This window comes from Eulemur rufifrons, chromosome 30, assembly GCF_041146395.1.
Source record: "Eulemur rufifrons isolate Redbay chromosome 30, OSU_ERuf_1, whole genome shotgun sequence".
Classification (NCBI taxonomy): Eukaryota; Metazoa; Chordata; class Mammalia; order Primates; family Lemuridae; genus Eulemur; species Eulemur rufifrons.
The window spans coordinates 98,533,249-98,548,628 of NC_091012.1; the positions used below are offsets into that span (position 1 = coordinate 98,533,249).

Consider the following 15,380-nt stretch of genomic DNA (forward strand, 5'->3'; position numbering starts at 1 on the left):
GAATCGTGTAGTGTTTTCTACTAAGTCTAAAGAACACACTCTGAAGGATTCATGATACAGGAGGTATCTGAGGATACAAGAGGCTTAGAAACAAACATTCTCCCTGGAAATACAAAGCTTGGGGAGAGGTTTTCATGTTCACGGATTAAACTGGGTCTAATTGTTGCCACGACAACTACAGAGCAATTTCAATAGAACTTCTACCTTCTGAGGGGGGGTATGGTAGTTCATTTCAGCACAAGACTGAATGTAGTTTTCTTATAACTTTGGAATCCTAACTGAGAAGTTTTGGGGTGTGGTTTTTTTGGTCTGTTATTTGTTTTTATGAAAATGATATACTCTTTACCAGCCTACTGAATTTTTAAAAATGAAGACTTGCATTGTAAAAAGATGTTTGACGTGGAGTTTCTAATTCACAGATTAGGAAATTAATCTGAATTGGACTTACTATGGATTCAATGCACACGTGAGGCTTCCTCACATTGCTACCTTAATGTGAACTGGACACCCAACTCGAACACAATCCCATAAAAATTTCTTCACAGCCCCTTTGAAATTGCAACAGTGCAGCCCACCCTCAAGTAAACAATTGCCCGTTCACTGGTTATGTAACATATAGACTAAAAGCCAGCAGACTTTTTCGGGGATGCACTTGCTTTTATTAAAACACTAATTTTACGTTGGAATAAGGAGCTCCTAGGGGTTCATTACGCTGGGGATTGTCCACGCTGCTGTAAGCTATTGAAGTGAGCCTCCTTCAAGATCTGGTTGATGCGGGCGTAAGGACCTTGGCACAGTGCATACTCCTCATAGCAGAATTGAGGGTTATTCCCGCTGGGTTCAGTAACGATCCGGTTTACGTCGCTTTCTGGTCCGCTTCCTCTCTCTGGGCTGTTAACACTGCTGCAGCTCCTATCATTACTGCTGCTTGACGGCTGCAAGGAGAAAGACAGAAGGAGGATTCCTGTTGTGCTATTATAATATTTCTCCCACTTGCCTTGGACAATAGCAGCATCAAACTCAATACTAGGCTTAACGGTTTACAAAGAACAGCCACTTAAGAGAGTTCCTTCTATCCTCACAACAACCCTCTGATTACATTGGCATGAATAGCCCCCATTTTACAGCCGAGGAGACAACATCACTGATTTGCCCAAAGTCACATAGCTAGGAAGTGGCAGATGAAGATTCAAACACAGGCCTTCTAATTCCAAAGCCCTTCACGCATCCTCTGCCCCTGCTTGTACCACTTATTCCAATAACCGCATCAGAGAAGTAAGTTCCCATCCTCCAAGGCAAAGCACCAAATAACGCTATGGGATGCAGTAAAATAGTAACCATAAAAATAAGATGTATTTTTGATACAAGTTAAAATAAACGTAATAAATTGTTAGATACATACATTTATGCATACATACATGCATACAGACATATATGCACATCAATGATGATTTTGTACTTATGTCCTGACGGTGGACACGTATCATCCTCCTGTATCAATTCAAGACTACCCATGTACCCTGAAAGGCATTTCACATACTTTTTATCAAAGTTATATGTTAATTATCTGCATTTTTGAAGACTAGCATTCATTGTTCTTTTATATTTACGCATTTGGTAGAATATGTGTGTCTTTGCACTTAAGAAGTTTTTTTCACACAATAATCTGATTTATTGAACTTACTTCCTTCAGCTAGATAAAGTAGCTGAGTCAGTAGAAGATAGTAGACACCCTATCCTCTGCATGGGTCTTTTTTTTTTCTGTTACTCCACAATCCATAATTTATCATTATTATTATTTTTTTTTACTTTTTTTAAAAATTCAGGATATTATGGGGGAACAAACATTTCGCTTAATGAAATGCGTTTGCCTCGCCCAAGCCAGGGTTACAAGCGTGTCCTCCCCCCATACAGTGTGCCCCGTTTCCATTAGCTGTGGGTTTACTCCCCCCACCGGCTCCAGCCCCCAGCCCCTCCCACCTGACCGGCACCCAGTGAGTAATACTACCATGTGAGCACCTTAGTGTTGATCATTTAGTTGCAATTTGATGGCGAGTACATGTGGTGCATGCTTTTCCATCCTTTTGATAGAATTTTTTTTTTTCATTGAACTTACATGACTCAGAGTCTTTGTCATGTTGCAGAAGCTACTTAGGGTTCTCTGAAAGCAGTCCTTTTCAAGCATTCCCCATCTTGCAATGTTCAGTTTCTCAAAGGAAAATGTGATGGTGAGGACTCCTATCTAAATTACAGTATTTGACACTGTCAGTATTAAATTTCTTTCCAAAGGTCACATTAAAAAGTCTTAAACCAAGAAGGGTCATAGTCCATAGGTCATTTGGAGCCACTCAGCTTAGGTCCCAGACTACACTGTCCACAGGTACCAAATGACAACCTTTGTTCCTCTTTAGCCAATTGAAAACATATATTAAAAGAACCGTCCATGAGATAGGAGGGATCAAATGAAGTCAGATGTGAGAGTTATCAGCAACAGCAATCAAATTGACTCAAGGATTAAATGTGAAGGCCAACTCAAACAGAAAATTCCAAAAAGTTATTTTCCTAAGCCTGAGGCTAAAACTCTAGAACCTCCACTATCACCACGGACTAGTGAAGTTATGAGTATTCAAAATGCTATTAAGCTGTTACATTGGATAACAAACCGACCACACACAACTTTCTTTCCTGTTAGTTGGCTTTCCTTACCGTTTTTTGTTTCAAGGTACTGTCTGAAAAATTAGCTAAGAAGTAGAAATCATTTTTGATGCATTAAATTTTCATCTCAAACGACAACATATCCATTTTACACTATCATGTAACCCTAGAGTGATGATATGCTGTGAAAAGGTATGGTGCGTTAAAATTCACAGGCCAAAATGGATTTCTTCAGAATAATTATGAAGATAAAAACAGGTCTACCTCTAACTTCCGGTTCATTTAGAACGTTTTTTTAATTCAATTGTGTAGAGACATATATACAAATGTACATTAACACATTGTTTATACTCTCAGCTCTTTTTCATAGCTGAAAACCAGAAATAACTAAATGTTGGAAAACAAGGAAGTGGGTAAATTATAGTCCCTCCACTCACACAGCAGCTCATAGGCCAGTAACAGTTATGATATACTTGTAAATATACTGATAAATGAAGATGCCTTTGACATCATTTGAAAAGGTTACAAATCAGTGTGTATAGATTTTTCAAATGGTTTTAAAATGTTTCTGTTTAATGTGTCAATACCTATACATATGTGTATATATGTGTGTGTGCATATATATATATATATAGAGAGAGAGAGAGAGAGAGAGAGAGAGAGTTGGGACTTTAAATCATTTTTTCAACCTTTATTTTTGTGTCTTCACTTTCTAACTCATCTGCTACAAACATATTTCTTTTGTGAAAAAGAAACATTTTACTCAGATATAAGTAAACTAAAGAATGCTACTACAAGAGCAAGTAAAATCTCCTGCTGTTGAATTCAGTTACCACTGACTTCAAACAGATTTAAACTGTGATGTCATAAATGAGATTTTAGGAAGAGTGTTTAGCATCCTTTACCCTACCAAAGACCATGTACAAAGTCATATACACTAGTATTTTCTAGGCCAATAATGCTGTTTACCTAATAAACATAATTTATATCATGCAACTCGGGCTTTGTCACGCTTCCCCTTCAATAGTGAGATATCCCACTTAAGTAATTGTTTCATCATTACATTGATTGGGAGGAAAAGTTTGCTTCTTGCTGGTGTATGGTTTTGACACTTGAAACTGCTATCTTAGCCCAGCCAGAAGCATTTACCCTACTACTCTTAATTTGAGAAAGATCGCAAATTGTATTACCAGAGAATAAATGAGATTTCTAAATGCTTCAGGATTGAGAAAGACCCCCAATACATAAAGCCTTTCCATCACTCTCCTGATTCCTCACAGAAACTTCTCATCACAATGCTTATCCTTTCTGACAGTTACAAAGCTCACTCTTTGTTCTCTGAGTTTTCAATGTAGGTTTAGTGCTGCTATCTGGGCAAGGCAAATGAAGAACAGAAGCCCTTGCGAATTAACACACAGAGAAAAGTAAAATTACATTAATGAAGACTCAAGAAGGACATATCACTATGCAAAATTCACAGAGGTATTTCACAAAAATCCCGGGGTCCAAGTCTCTGTGAAAAGGCAGGATTTAGATTAGTTGGGTCAGACTGAAATCTACATGCTTACCCCTAACCAAAGAAGCTTGGAGGCCAGCAGAGATTCACCATTATATATTCTATTTTGGAACAGGCATCAGGATCACCACTGGGGCTTTCTGACTGTGTGACTCCCTTACACATGCCAGGGCCCAAGCTCTGAGAGGCTCTCAAGTATGCACAGGTTGTCCTGACGCCCAACCACTATCCACACAAATATATCCGTGTCTGCTGTGAACAAGGAGGTGCTTTGTCTGTGCTACTTAGGGATTCGACAGGTAATTCCGGAGCCTAGTCAAGAAGAATACAGTACTTTGAGAAGGACAGCATTGAGCTATTGCAATGGTAAGATTGCAATACATTCAATGTAGCAGTGAATGCTGACTGGGGACACAGGGGAGGCTCCTGAACGTGAAAGCCATCTGAACGAGGCCTTGGAGGATGGGAAGAATATTAATAGGAAGGCTGCGACAAATGGAGGGAACAAGAGCACAGGAAGGCTGAAGAAGAGTTTTTGAGGAGACAAAGTTAGGAAAATATGATGCAGCTGGTGCTTCCCAGAGGAGAGTTAGTGGGAGGCAAAATATGCAAGAGAAGATATGTCTACATTATCAGGAGCCTAAACTGCATGCTAAGAAGTCTGCAGGAACAGGTGCTTGAGCATAAGATACATGCTCAGATCTACATTTAGGAAGATGATTCTAATAGATGAATGGGCCACGGGGAGAACGAGAGCACAAAGACCACCTCGGAAATTCTGCAACGTATGAAGCAAGAGGCAATGCAGGCCTGAATTGGGATGGTGGAAACGGAAAGAATGGGATATATTGGATACAGAGAGCAGTAGAACAGAAAAAAGACAGTGAGGAAAGGACAGAGACACCTAAGTTGACCCCAAGCACTCAGGACAAATGGAGGGTGCTCAGTAAATATTTGGCGATGAAGTTTAGCAAGTCTCAGATGTTCCCAACATATGGTATAGCAGTGGAGTAGGTGGGGTTTAGTGAGTAGTTACATGAAGGGAGGTGAGAAATAAAAGGCATTTAATACACATTACAGCTTGAATTCAGTGGGGAGAGAAAAGACACAGTACTTGAGAGTAAAATAAGGTAGACACAAGATGAGTTAGGGAGTGCAAAGAGCTCCTTACAGGCTACTGAAGGAAACAGTGGGTAAACAGAAACCAAAGCGATGAGGAAGGATATTAATTATGGGATGTCTTCACAAAAAAAGAGCAGGAAATCGTGTGTCTATTTCTGATAGAGAATTATATAACTCTTCTTAATTGGAAAAGCAGATGAATCCAGTATTTTACCCTCTCAAGCCCCAGCTTTCCTCTCAACTCCATCCCCCCGTGCCTCGGAGCTTTTGACTTATGTCAACCCTAAGAGAAATAAAAAACTTCACCCCTAGTACACATTCCATCCCTGGAATAATAATGGAATGTTACTCTAAGGCACCTGCAAAACCTAGAGTAAGCAAAACAGATTAGCCTAACCAAGTCCATTGGAGCACTTAAGGTATGTGTTCCCAAAGTTCCAATGCATTTAAAATGACAGGCCTATATTCCTTAATACCACGGAAACATTGTGGAATCATATGAACCATGAGACACCAAATTAATTAGGCTGTTGAATGACAACCACTTTCCATATTAGCCAGGCAATGATATTCATGTGTTAACTGCTCTGAGCTGAGGGGTAGATAATCTAAGCTTTCTATAGCTCAGTTTCCCTCACAGATGAAGTTGGAGCAGACAGTGAGTTCTATGTTGTTTTCCTGCTCAAAAACTGAATTCATAATAGAATCTATACAAATATAAAAAATCTATACAAATCATCATTTCGACTGAATAAATAGGATTTGAACAAATAAAAAAACACAAAAAAAAGACTGATAGGTAATTGTCACCTGTAGAAAATAGTTGGACATGTTTATCTGTAATTCATTGAAATAACTGAGATTTTAGCATTCAGTTGTAATACGAAAGTGCTTAGGATGCTTAGTACACTCCATGAGCAATCCTTCTTGAATTTTGCAACATATTAGGCCATCTTTGGAAAAGCTTGTCCCTACATTTTAAATGCATCTTTTAAGTAGAAGGTAATTTCAGAAGGCTCCCATTTTGCCATCAGGTTTGATAACACATATAACAACCATTATTTTGTTTAATAACAGTTTCATCCCAAAAAGTATCCCAAAGCAGTTTTCTTAGAATATATGTGATCAAAGGCAAAGAGAATGGCCCCAAATGCCTAAGAATCTAAGAGAAAAAGCTTTTCCAAAAATTTTGTCAAATGTTCCAGCTGTCATCTGAGTTGATACTACTTAAAATAATCACCTGACAAGGAAATAGTTCCTACTAGTTGAAAAAAAATCAGAGATTCACAGAACTCTACTTTTCAATCTATGGGGGGCGGGGCGGGGGGCTGGTTCTGTTTTTCTCTCACTTGTCTTATTTCTTCTACTCCCTTGAAATTCTAGCATTAGGACATAAAATCTCTTCCTATTCTAGTAGGGAAGAGAAAAAGGCAGAGATCTCTTCCAGGTAAGCCACTTGTGTATATATCTTTATAAGTTTTCACTCTCAATTTTTGGTACTACTCAGTAATCTGAAAAATAAAATGAATGTTCCTAGAAAGTAAGATAGATTTGTACAGAAACATTTGGGTCTTTCTGTTTGTACTTTTTATAAGTCTCACACCTATGTACTAGAGGATTTACAGGAAAAGTGGTGGTATAATTTGTAAAGTTGTAAGTTTGACAGTAAAGAGCAATACTCTTACATGTGCAAAGATATCCAACAGAAAGGCCAGTACTTGAGAGCCAATTACATAAGTTAAATTAGTTACATTTTACTCTTCAAGGTAGCTGCCCAGGATCTCAAAAAATCACTACCTTTTTAGAGGTCCCAGGAGGAAGATTCTCAGAAAAGGGAAAAGTGAGCTATACTTAGTTGTTATCTAATAGGATTCATCCAGAAAGATTTTATAAGGCTCCTTTAATACTCTACTACTAATTTATACATCAATGAAAACAATACTGTATTAATAAACACTACTCATTAAATTTAAGTCCTCTAGAGTGAAATCAAGCTCTTCAGTTCGAGCACTATTAAAACGTTGTGAAATCACTAAAACCCCCACCACACTACAAATCTCCTTTTCAATTTTCTTAGCTAGAAATCAAGAATTTCCCTCCAGCTAATAATATATAATTATGTTCTTTAAAATATATTTTCCTTCTAAAATTAAGGGGAGTAAGATTATAATTTCCTTCTGCCATGACTGGAGAAAGGTCCAGGACCTTCCTCCCAATTATATCTAGCAATGTATTTTGGTGCTTGCCTTCCATCTTCTGTGTGATACTGTGTATTGTGGTTAAGAGCTCCAGCTCAAAAGCCACTGCAATCACGTAAGAATACTTTTATGAAGATTTCTTGAAATGACAGATTTTTTTAATTGCAGAGTACAAATTAGATAATTTAGCTCAGGCAATGAATGAAATAGAGGTTATCTGACTATATTTCCTACCTTTATATCCTGCGAATCCTGAAAGACGGAGTTTCTCTTATTTCTTTTGGACGGGGGGGACTGTTGGTTGTCCTCTTTATTGGCATTCCTTTTTCTTTTCCTAAAAATAAAACGCAAAGAGAGTGTGAAAAATCATTCAACAATTGATCTTCTGGACACTTAAATTGTATTTAAATCTGAAATCTTGTCTGAGAAAATATAAGTCATTGTCTGCTATTACAATAAAGTGGGAAGCATAAATCACCAGGTACTAAGAGGAAAAACATAAAACAGGAACTCTAAATCAAGTCAAACTGTAAGTTCAATTTCCAATATTCAACTTCATAATTTTAATTAATACTTGGGAATAAAAACAGAAAGAGCTACAAAGCTAAGTATTCAAAATCTACCTAATTAGGTCCATTATCTCCATTTCCTGAAATTACAAGTCTAAGTTATATGATTTTTAACCCCTTCCATAATACTTAAAACATGCGTATCTATTTCCTCTTAAGATCCTCGTCCAAGTGGTCTAGGGACACTGAAGACATTTCTTGTGTGCTGTCAGATAACAACTGTTGCTATACCAGGTAGTATTATGACATAATAGTTACCTCACTTGATTGTCACCATGACATTATAGCTGATTACTTCCTTGAAATATTTTTTCCTCAAAAATGTTTTTAATACCATTGAAGTGTACACATAAAATGGTGGATTGTATGGTATGTGAAATATATCTCAATAAAGGTGTTATTTTAAAAAAATGTTTTTAATGATTGGTAAGAGTACACCTTTAGCCTCAAGTCCCCTCTTAGCGAGTAACCAGATGGCAGTGTTTGATATTGTTATTCTTACAGACACCCTGTTATCGATCAGTCATTCTCCCCAGCCATCTACTTAGAGATTACTTTTAAGTGTATGGTACTTCTAAGGATGCCTGAATCTACTCATTTTTATAAGTTCATTTCTTTGCAATCTTTCTTTTATATCTGGGTGACTAAGCCCAGAGGGAATCTTGGAGATCATGTAAACCAGTGGAATTCAAATTCTTTATTAAAATTAAAAAAATCTTTCATACAAAATGAAATTCCAATACATAACAGAAAAAAGAGGACTTACTGTGCTGGGAACAGGGGCTCTTTAACCACACCCCTCCCTGGATCTGCCTCCCTGTGCCACCTACTAACTTAGCCTGATGTCTCTTCTTAAAAAAATGAGGAAACAGCAGGCCTAGAAAAGCAAAGTTACTAGATAGTGAAATAAGTAAGGCTGGTGGAGCTGGGACCAAAAGGGAAGTTCTCTTGAGGCCTGGTTCAAGGCCCTCCATGAGACCCTACAGAAAAAGAAAATTAGTGAAGAATCATATATCCAATCAAATAACATCTTTATGGCAAAAACAAGTTGCCAGCATAAATGAATTCAGATTATTTGCATACAGTGCTGTTTAAAAGAAAGCTTTTTCTGTAGGAGATAGGAAATATGTAATTTTTTTTAGGTATGTGAGACATGCCAAAGCAGCATCAGAAATATTAGCTGGACTTGGGGAGAGAAAGAACATTGCAGTAAGATCTGGCTTGTGTCAAACATACTGTTTACTGTTAAATGAGTGTGTTCCTAATTCCAATAATAATGGTAACTGGGTCCCTAAATTCACATTTGGTGTATTCTTTATACCCCCTCCCCACCACACTTCATTACATGACTTCAATCAATAATCCAATGCAGCAAGCTACACTGTAGGTTTTTAACACTGGATCAAATAACCTTGGAATGCTTTCCAGAATCTCATTCTATAAATTCACTATGATGCAGGGCAGGGTCCTTGTGGAAAGACAGCCAATACACTGACAGCTGTTCAAAAGATGGAGCAACAGTAAAGATCCACCATATCTACCAAGGAAATTCTGTGCTACAATTTACTAACTTAAACCTTATTGAGATTATTATTGAATTAAGGAAAGAGCTTTGAACCTGAAAAGACCTAGGCTCTGTCCTGAGTCTGTTACCAACCAGCTAAATGGCCTTCAGTAAGTCAACTGATCAGGCCGAGGCCAATAAAATTGATTTTTAATAAATGCTAATCACATGGGCAAATGCTGAAAATAAAATGATAAATGGAAAAAATCAAGTAGAAAACGGTTATATTATAATCTAGTACTATGAAAGCACTGACTCTATATATACATACTGTATTGACAAAGGCCCATAAAACCGGGGACAACTTGGGGAAAGAAAATGACAAGACCTTTCAAAGAAGCAGAAATACAAGTTGCTAGGGTACCTAGGCAGCCCCATAGGAGAAATGCCAATTTGAAAAACAAAAGGGTTTTGTCCCCAGATGGTTAAGTTTCTGCGAGAGACCCTCCAGAAGAGGGCAGCCCCAGCCCCAAGACCTGGCTGGCACGGACACAGGAAGAACCAGCGTCTTTTCCCGGAAAAGGTTCCTCAGCGCTTTTTCAAGCGCAAAAGGCGGGGCGAGGGGCGAACAGAGCCGCTCCACGGCGCAGCCCTGCCATCTGCAGGCCAGGGAGACCGAGAGCCACCAACCCCAGAGGAAAATCCATCTTTTCCGCTGCTTTTCAGCCCAAGAGCCCGAAGGTTTTTAGCTGGGGAAGCCAAGTAGGATGAAGACGAGGACCAGAGAATGGACCGGTACCAGCCGGAATGGCCCCGGCGAACCGACCCCTGCGCGGAAGCTTCCCTAGTTCCGCCCTCGAAACCATGGCAACAGCAGCAGGCGGTCCCATCGCCACCGGAAATACGTCCGGGGGGGCGGGGTTGGCTTAGGATTGGCGGGTTCTGGGCCTGCGCGTTGGAGCCAAGTGAGGTTGGTGCCAGTCTCGGTTCCGCTAGCCCCTTGGAAGTTTCTTTCCCTACTCTGTTGTGAGCTGGTGCCTAAGGTATGGGACTGGTGATGTCCAGGACCTGGGGTACGACTGCCCCAGCTGCCCCACGTCCGAGACCTGTACCAATCCCCTGTCATTATTCTTTCACGTGGAGCATTCACGGTTTTCCTTTCAGCCCTCTGTCCTCTGATCCTTCCTGGCGAGCTCAGCGTCCACGAGGCTGGCTAGGCTACCACCAGAGCCACTGTGTTCTCAGCAATGTTCTCCTTCTCTCCACCTAAATCTCCCCACCCAGGGTCATGCCCTGGGCCTCAGGGAAGACTGTGCCCCTCCACGATGTCCTATTTTTGCATACCCTCCCATCATCAGGAGGACTACCTCCTGTCCTTCCAGCTCCTTCCCTTACAGCTTTCAACCTCATTGAGGCCTCCAGTCCACTGACCACACCACGTCCCTCACCATCCACCAGGCCCTTCCTTACCTAGCTTACCCTTTCCTTACCCAGAGCTATAAACACTTTTCCTCAAACACACCTCCTCTGTTCCTTTTTCCCATCTCCCTACCCTCCTGGCAACAACCCAGTAATGGACAAAGTGTCTGCATCCTCCACACCTGTATCTTCTTTCTCCTTTGCCTACGTTAACCCAAACAAACACTAGCACCAACTCTTCTCATGATATTCACTGCTAATTGATTGAGAAAACAAGCAATCAGACAGGAACGCTCACCATTTCCCAGTGAAGCTAGCTGGATCTGCACTTGTGATCTCTGTTGCCTCTCTGGAGGAAGTGATGTAATCCTATTTGAGGCCAGGTTCTTAAGGAAGATTTTCTCCTTGACCAAACTCTACTCAACTCCTCTGAACTCTCTTCTCAACTAGATCCTGATTTTTTTTTTTTGGCTTTGGGTTGGTCTCTGCATTAATTATTTACTTGTATTTATTTATTTATTTAGTTAGTTAAAGACAAGGCCTCACTCTGTCACCCAGGCTACAGGACAGTGGTGTCATCATAGCTCACTACATCCTCAAACTCCTGGGGCAACCAAGAATCTTACTAAGTCAATTTAGCCAGAATCTCTCATCCTTGATATCTGATTGCCCTTGGATTTCTAATCAGGTTCCTCATCCTCCACTGTCTTCCAGGTGTTGCTAATCATCCTGCCTGCCTTTACCAAGAATCCTGTTAATTCACTTTAGCCAGAATCCCACCGTACCCTGATGTTTCCTCTTAGTAATTTTCTATCTGTTGACCTCACCTTGCTCCTTGGCAATAAATTCCCACTTTTTCTTGTATTTGAAGTTGAGCCCAATCTCTCTCCCTCACTGCGAAACTCTATTGTTAGTGGTCCTCATTCCTATTCCAATGGTTATGAATAAAGTCTGTCTTATTATTCTTTAACAAGTGTCATGAATAATTTTTTCTTTAACAATTATGGTATCTGCAACTTGGATAGGATCAGATTCATCATTGGACACCGAGACCTCTCAAATAGGACCCAAAGTGTACACCTTTGAAGCCTTTGTCTTCACTTCTGACTCGTTGATCCAGAATCTACTGGTGAGTCAGATCCCTGAACCACTGCTCCAGACAAATGTTTGTTGAAGCTGGTAAGGATAGATTTTCATTCTTTTTTTTTTTTTTTTGAGACAGAGTCTTGCTTTGTTGCCCAGGCTAGAGTGAGTGCCGTGGCATCAGCCTAGCTCACAGCAACCTCAAACTCCTGGGCTTAAGCGATCCTACTGCCTCAGCCTCCCTAGTAGCTGGGACTACAGGCATGCGCCACCATGCCCGGCTAATTTTTTTTTTTTCTATATATATTTTAGTTGGCCAGATAATTTCTTTCTATTTTTAGTGGAGACGGGGTCTCGCTCTTGCTCAGGCTGGTCTCGAACTCCTGACCTTGAGCGATCCACCCGCCTCGGCCTCCCAGAGTGCTAGGATTACAGGCTTGAGCCACCGCGCCCGGCCAGATTTTCATTCTTAAGATTCTGAGTGTACTCTTTGCAGTTGGATTAGAGACCCAGGCTTCTTTGTTTGAAAGGTATCTGCTGGGCTGAAGTCTTTCTTCCTGGCTCTTTGTTTGAAGTGAGGATGATTCATTCCCTGACTCTTGGGCTTGGTTCTGGGCTGGAAAATTCTTCCTGGCTCTCTTGTTTCAAGTAGGGACCCACTCCTCAACTTCTAGGCCAGAAAATTTTTTTCCTGGCCCTTTGTGAGGCCTCTCTTTTCTTTCCATTTGACATTGTTTCTCCCATGGGAACTTCTAAGTCAGCTGTAATCCCCTTCTTGAATCCCTGCTGACTATATGCACTGCCAGCTCTGTACACCTCCTTCTTGTTGGCATGATTTTGCTGAGGATAAGTTGGAACTTCAGTGGCCTTTGGGGGAAACTTAAGATTTCCCCAAGCTGGTTCCTGTAAGACCTCTCCCTTCCAATCGCCTCCATTTTTCCTTCATCCTCTTACCACCTTCAGTCTTCTCTTCAGCTTCCTTGAGTTCTTTGATATGTGCCCCTCAAACCCCTACCTCATCTATCCCTCTGTCCACCCCTGCCAGACTTCTCCCTTCCCACTTCAGCCCCTCAGATCCCTACAGTCACTTGAACTTTAGGTGCCCCGCCCCCATCGCGAGCTCTCAGGGGACTCAGGATCTCTCAAAAGCAACTACCTGAGGCTGAAAAGGAAAAAGGCTAATTAGAAATAGAATATTTTATTTATTCAGATCAGCTTTGGAGACATCTAGACAGCTGCTTAATGTCTCCTTAGTCTCTCCCCTAAATGTAGTCCATGACGAAAGATGACAAGTGTTGGCAAGGATGTGGAGAAAAGGAAAGCCTTTCACACTGTTGCTAAATATAAAGTAGTATAGCCATTGTGGCAAACAGTATGGAGGTTCCTCAAAAAACTAAAAATAGAACTACCATATGATTAAGCAATACTACTTCTGGGTGTATATCCAAAGGAAATGAAATCTGTATGTTGACAAACTAGAATGACAAAGTTTTCTTGGATTATTGGTCTGTTTTTTTTTTTATTTCAGCTCATTATGGGAGTACAAAAGTTCAGGTTGTATATATTGCCCATGCCTCCCCATCCCCCCGAGTCTGAGCTTCAAGTGTGTCCATTCCCTAGACAGTGCACATCACACTCATCATGTAGGTATGCACCCATCCCCTCCCCCCACCCCATCCCCCCCAGTCAGAACTTCAAGTGTGTCCATTCCCCAGGCAGTGCGCATCGCACTCATCAAGTAGGTATACACCCATCCCTTCCCCCCAGCCCCCACCTCTGTCCGATACCCAATTGGTGTTATTCCCAAATGTGCACTCAGAGAAACCAGTTTGCTGGTGAGTACATGTGGTGCTTATTTTTCCATTCTTGGGATATTTCACTTAATAGAATGGGTTCCAACTCTCTCCAGGAGAACCAAAGAGATGCCATATCACCATTATTTCTAATAGCTGAGTAATATTCCATGGTTTACATATACCACATTTTGCTAATCCATTCATGAATTGATGGACATTTGGGTTGTTTCCACATCTTTGCAATTGTGAATTGTGCTGCTATAAACATTCGGGTGCAGGTGTCTTTTTTATAGAATGACTTTTGTTCTCTGGGTAGATGCCCAGTAATGGGATTGCTGGATCGAATGGTAGGTGTACTTGAATCTGTTTAAGGTATCTCCACATTGCTTTCCACAGGGGTTTGTATGGAACCAGAGAAGACCCCGTTTAGCAAAAGCAATTTTAAGTAACAAAAACAAAATGGGAGGTATTAATTTGCCAGACTTCAAACTATACTACAAGGCTGTGATTATAAAAACTGCTTGGTATTGGCACAAGTGCAGGGACACAGACCAGTGGAACACAACAGAAAATCCAAATATAAAACCATCCTCGTATAGCCATCTAATCTTTGACAAAGCAGACAAAAACATACTCTGGGGAAAAGATTCCTTATTTAATAAATGGTGCTGGGAAAACTGGATAGCCACATGTAGAAGACTAAAACAGGACACACAGCTTTCACCCCTCACAAAAATCAAATCACGGTGGATAACAGACTTAAACCTTAAGTGTGAAACTATTAGAATTCTAGAAGAAAACGTAGGAAAGACTCTTACAGACATTGGCCTAGGGAAAGAATTTATGAAGAAGACCCCTAAGGCAATCACAGCAACAACAAAAATAAATAAATGGGACCTGATCAAATTAAAAAGCTTCTGCACAGCCAAAGAAACAGTCACAAGAGTAAACAGACAACCTACAGAATGGGAAAAAATTTTCGCATACTACACATCAGATAAAGGACTGATAACAAGAATCTATTTAGAACTCAGGAAAATCAGTAAGAAAAAAATCGAACAACCCTATCAAAAAGTGGGCAAATGACATGAATAGAAATTTTTCAAAAGAAGATATAAAAATGGCTAACAAACATATGAAAAAATGTTCAACATCTCTAATCATCAGGGAAATGCAAATCAAAACCACAATGAGATATCACTTAACTTCGGTGAGAATGGCCTTTACCAAAAAGTCCCAAAACAATACATGTTGGCGAGGATGCGGAGAGACAGGAACACTCATACACTGCTGGTGGGACTGCAAGCTAGTGCAACCCCTATTGGTCTGTTCTTAATAAGAGATTTTAAAAGGTTTTCTTTACCTTTTGAGTAATCTGCCTGGGAAACCAAGATTTCATGTCTTATCAGAATTATTTCCTGTGCAGCTAACTTTTATCATGTTCTAGATTATTTAGGAGAAACTAAGTATTGTTTCATAGTGATTTGTGATCCTGTTTAATCAAGTGTTCAAATCTTT

The 15,380-nt window shown here is 40.2% G+C and overlaps 1 protein-coding gene across 2 annotated transcripts; it reads right to left on the bottom strand.

Moving 5' to 3' along the window:
* Positions 1–361: 361 nt before the first annotated feature.
* On the bottom strand, positions 362–10,389 carry VCF2 (VCP nuclear cofactor family member 2). 2 transcript variants are annotated; one of them, XR_011231946.1, is made up of 3 exons: positions 8,827–9,012; positions 7,726–7,825; positions 362–935 (listed from the first exon to the last, which is right to left on the bottom strand). XR_011231946.1 is itself a non-coding variant. In XM_069463766.1 (3 exons), exons 1-3 carry the CDS (start codon positions 10,269–10,271, stop codon positions 708–710), a joined length of 345 nt encoding a protein of 114 aa, XP_069319867.1. In that variant the 5' UTR covers positions 10,272–10,389; the 3' UTR covers positions 362–707. The 2 variants fall into 2 exon arrangements, 1 of the variants encoding a protein (XP_069319867.1); XM_069463766.1 differs by lacking the exon at positions 8,827–9,012 and adding an exon at positions 10,255–10,389.
* Between the last annotated feature and the right edge of the window lie 4,991 nt (positions 10,390–15,380).

Coding starts and splice junctions, on each gene's coding strand:
- VCF2 (XM_069463766.1), bottom strand. Junction 936..7,725: donor AGGATTCGCAGGATATAAAG/GTAGGAAATATA, acceptor TTCTCCTTGCAG/CCGTCAAGCAGCAGTAATGA.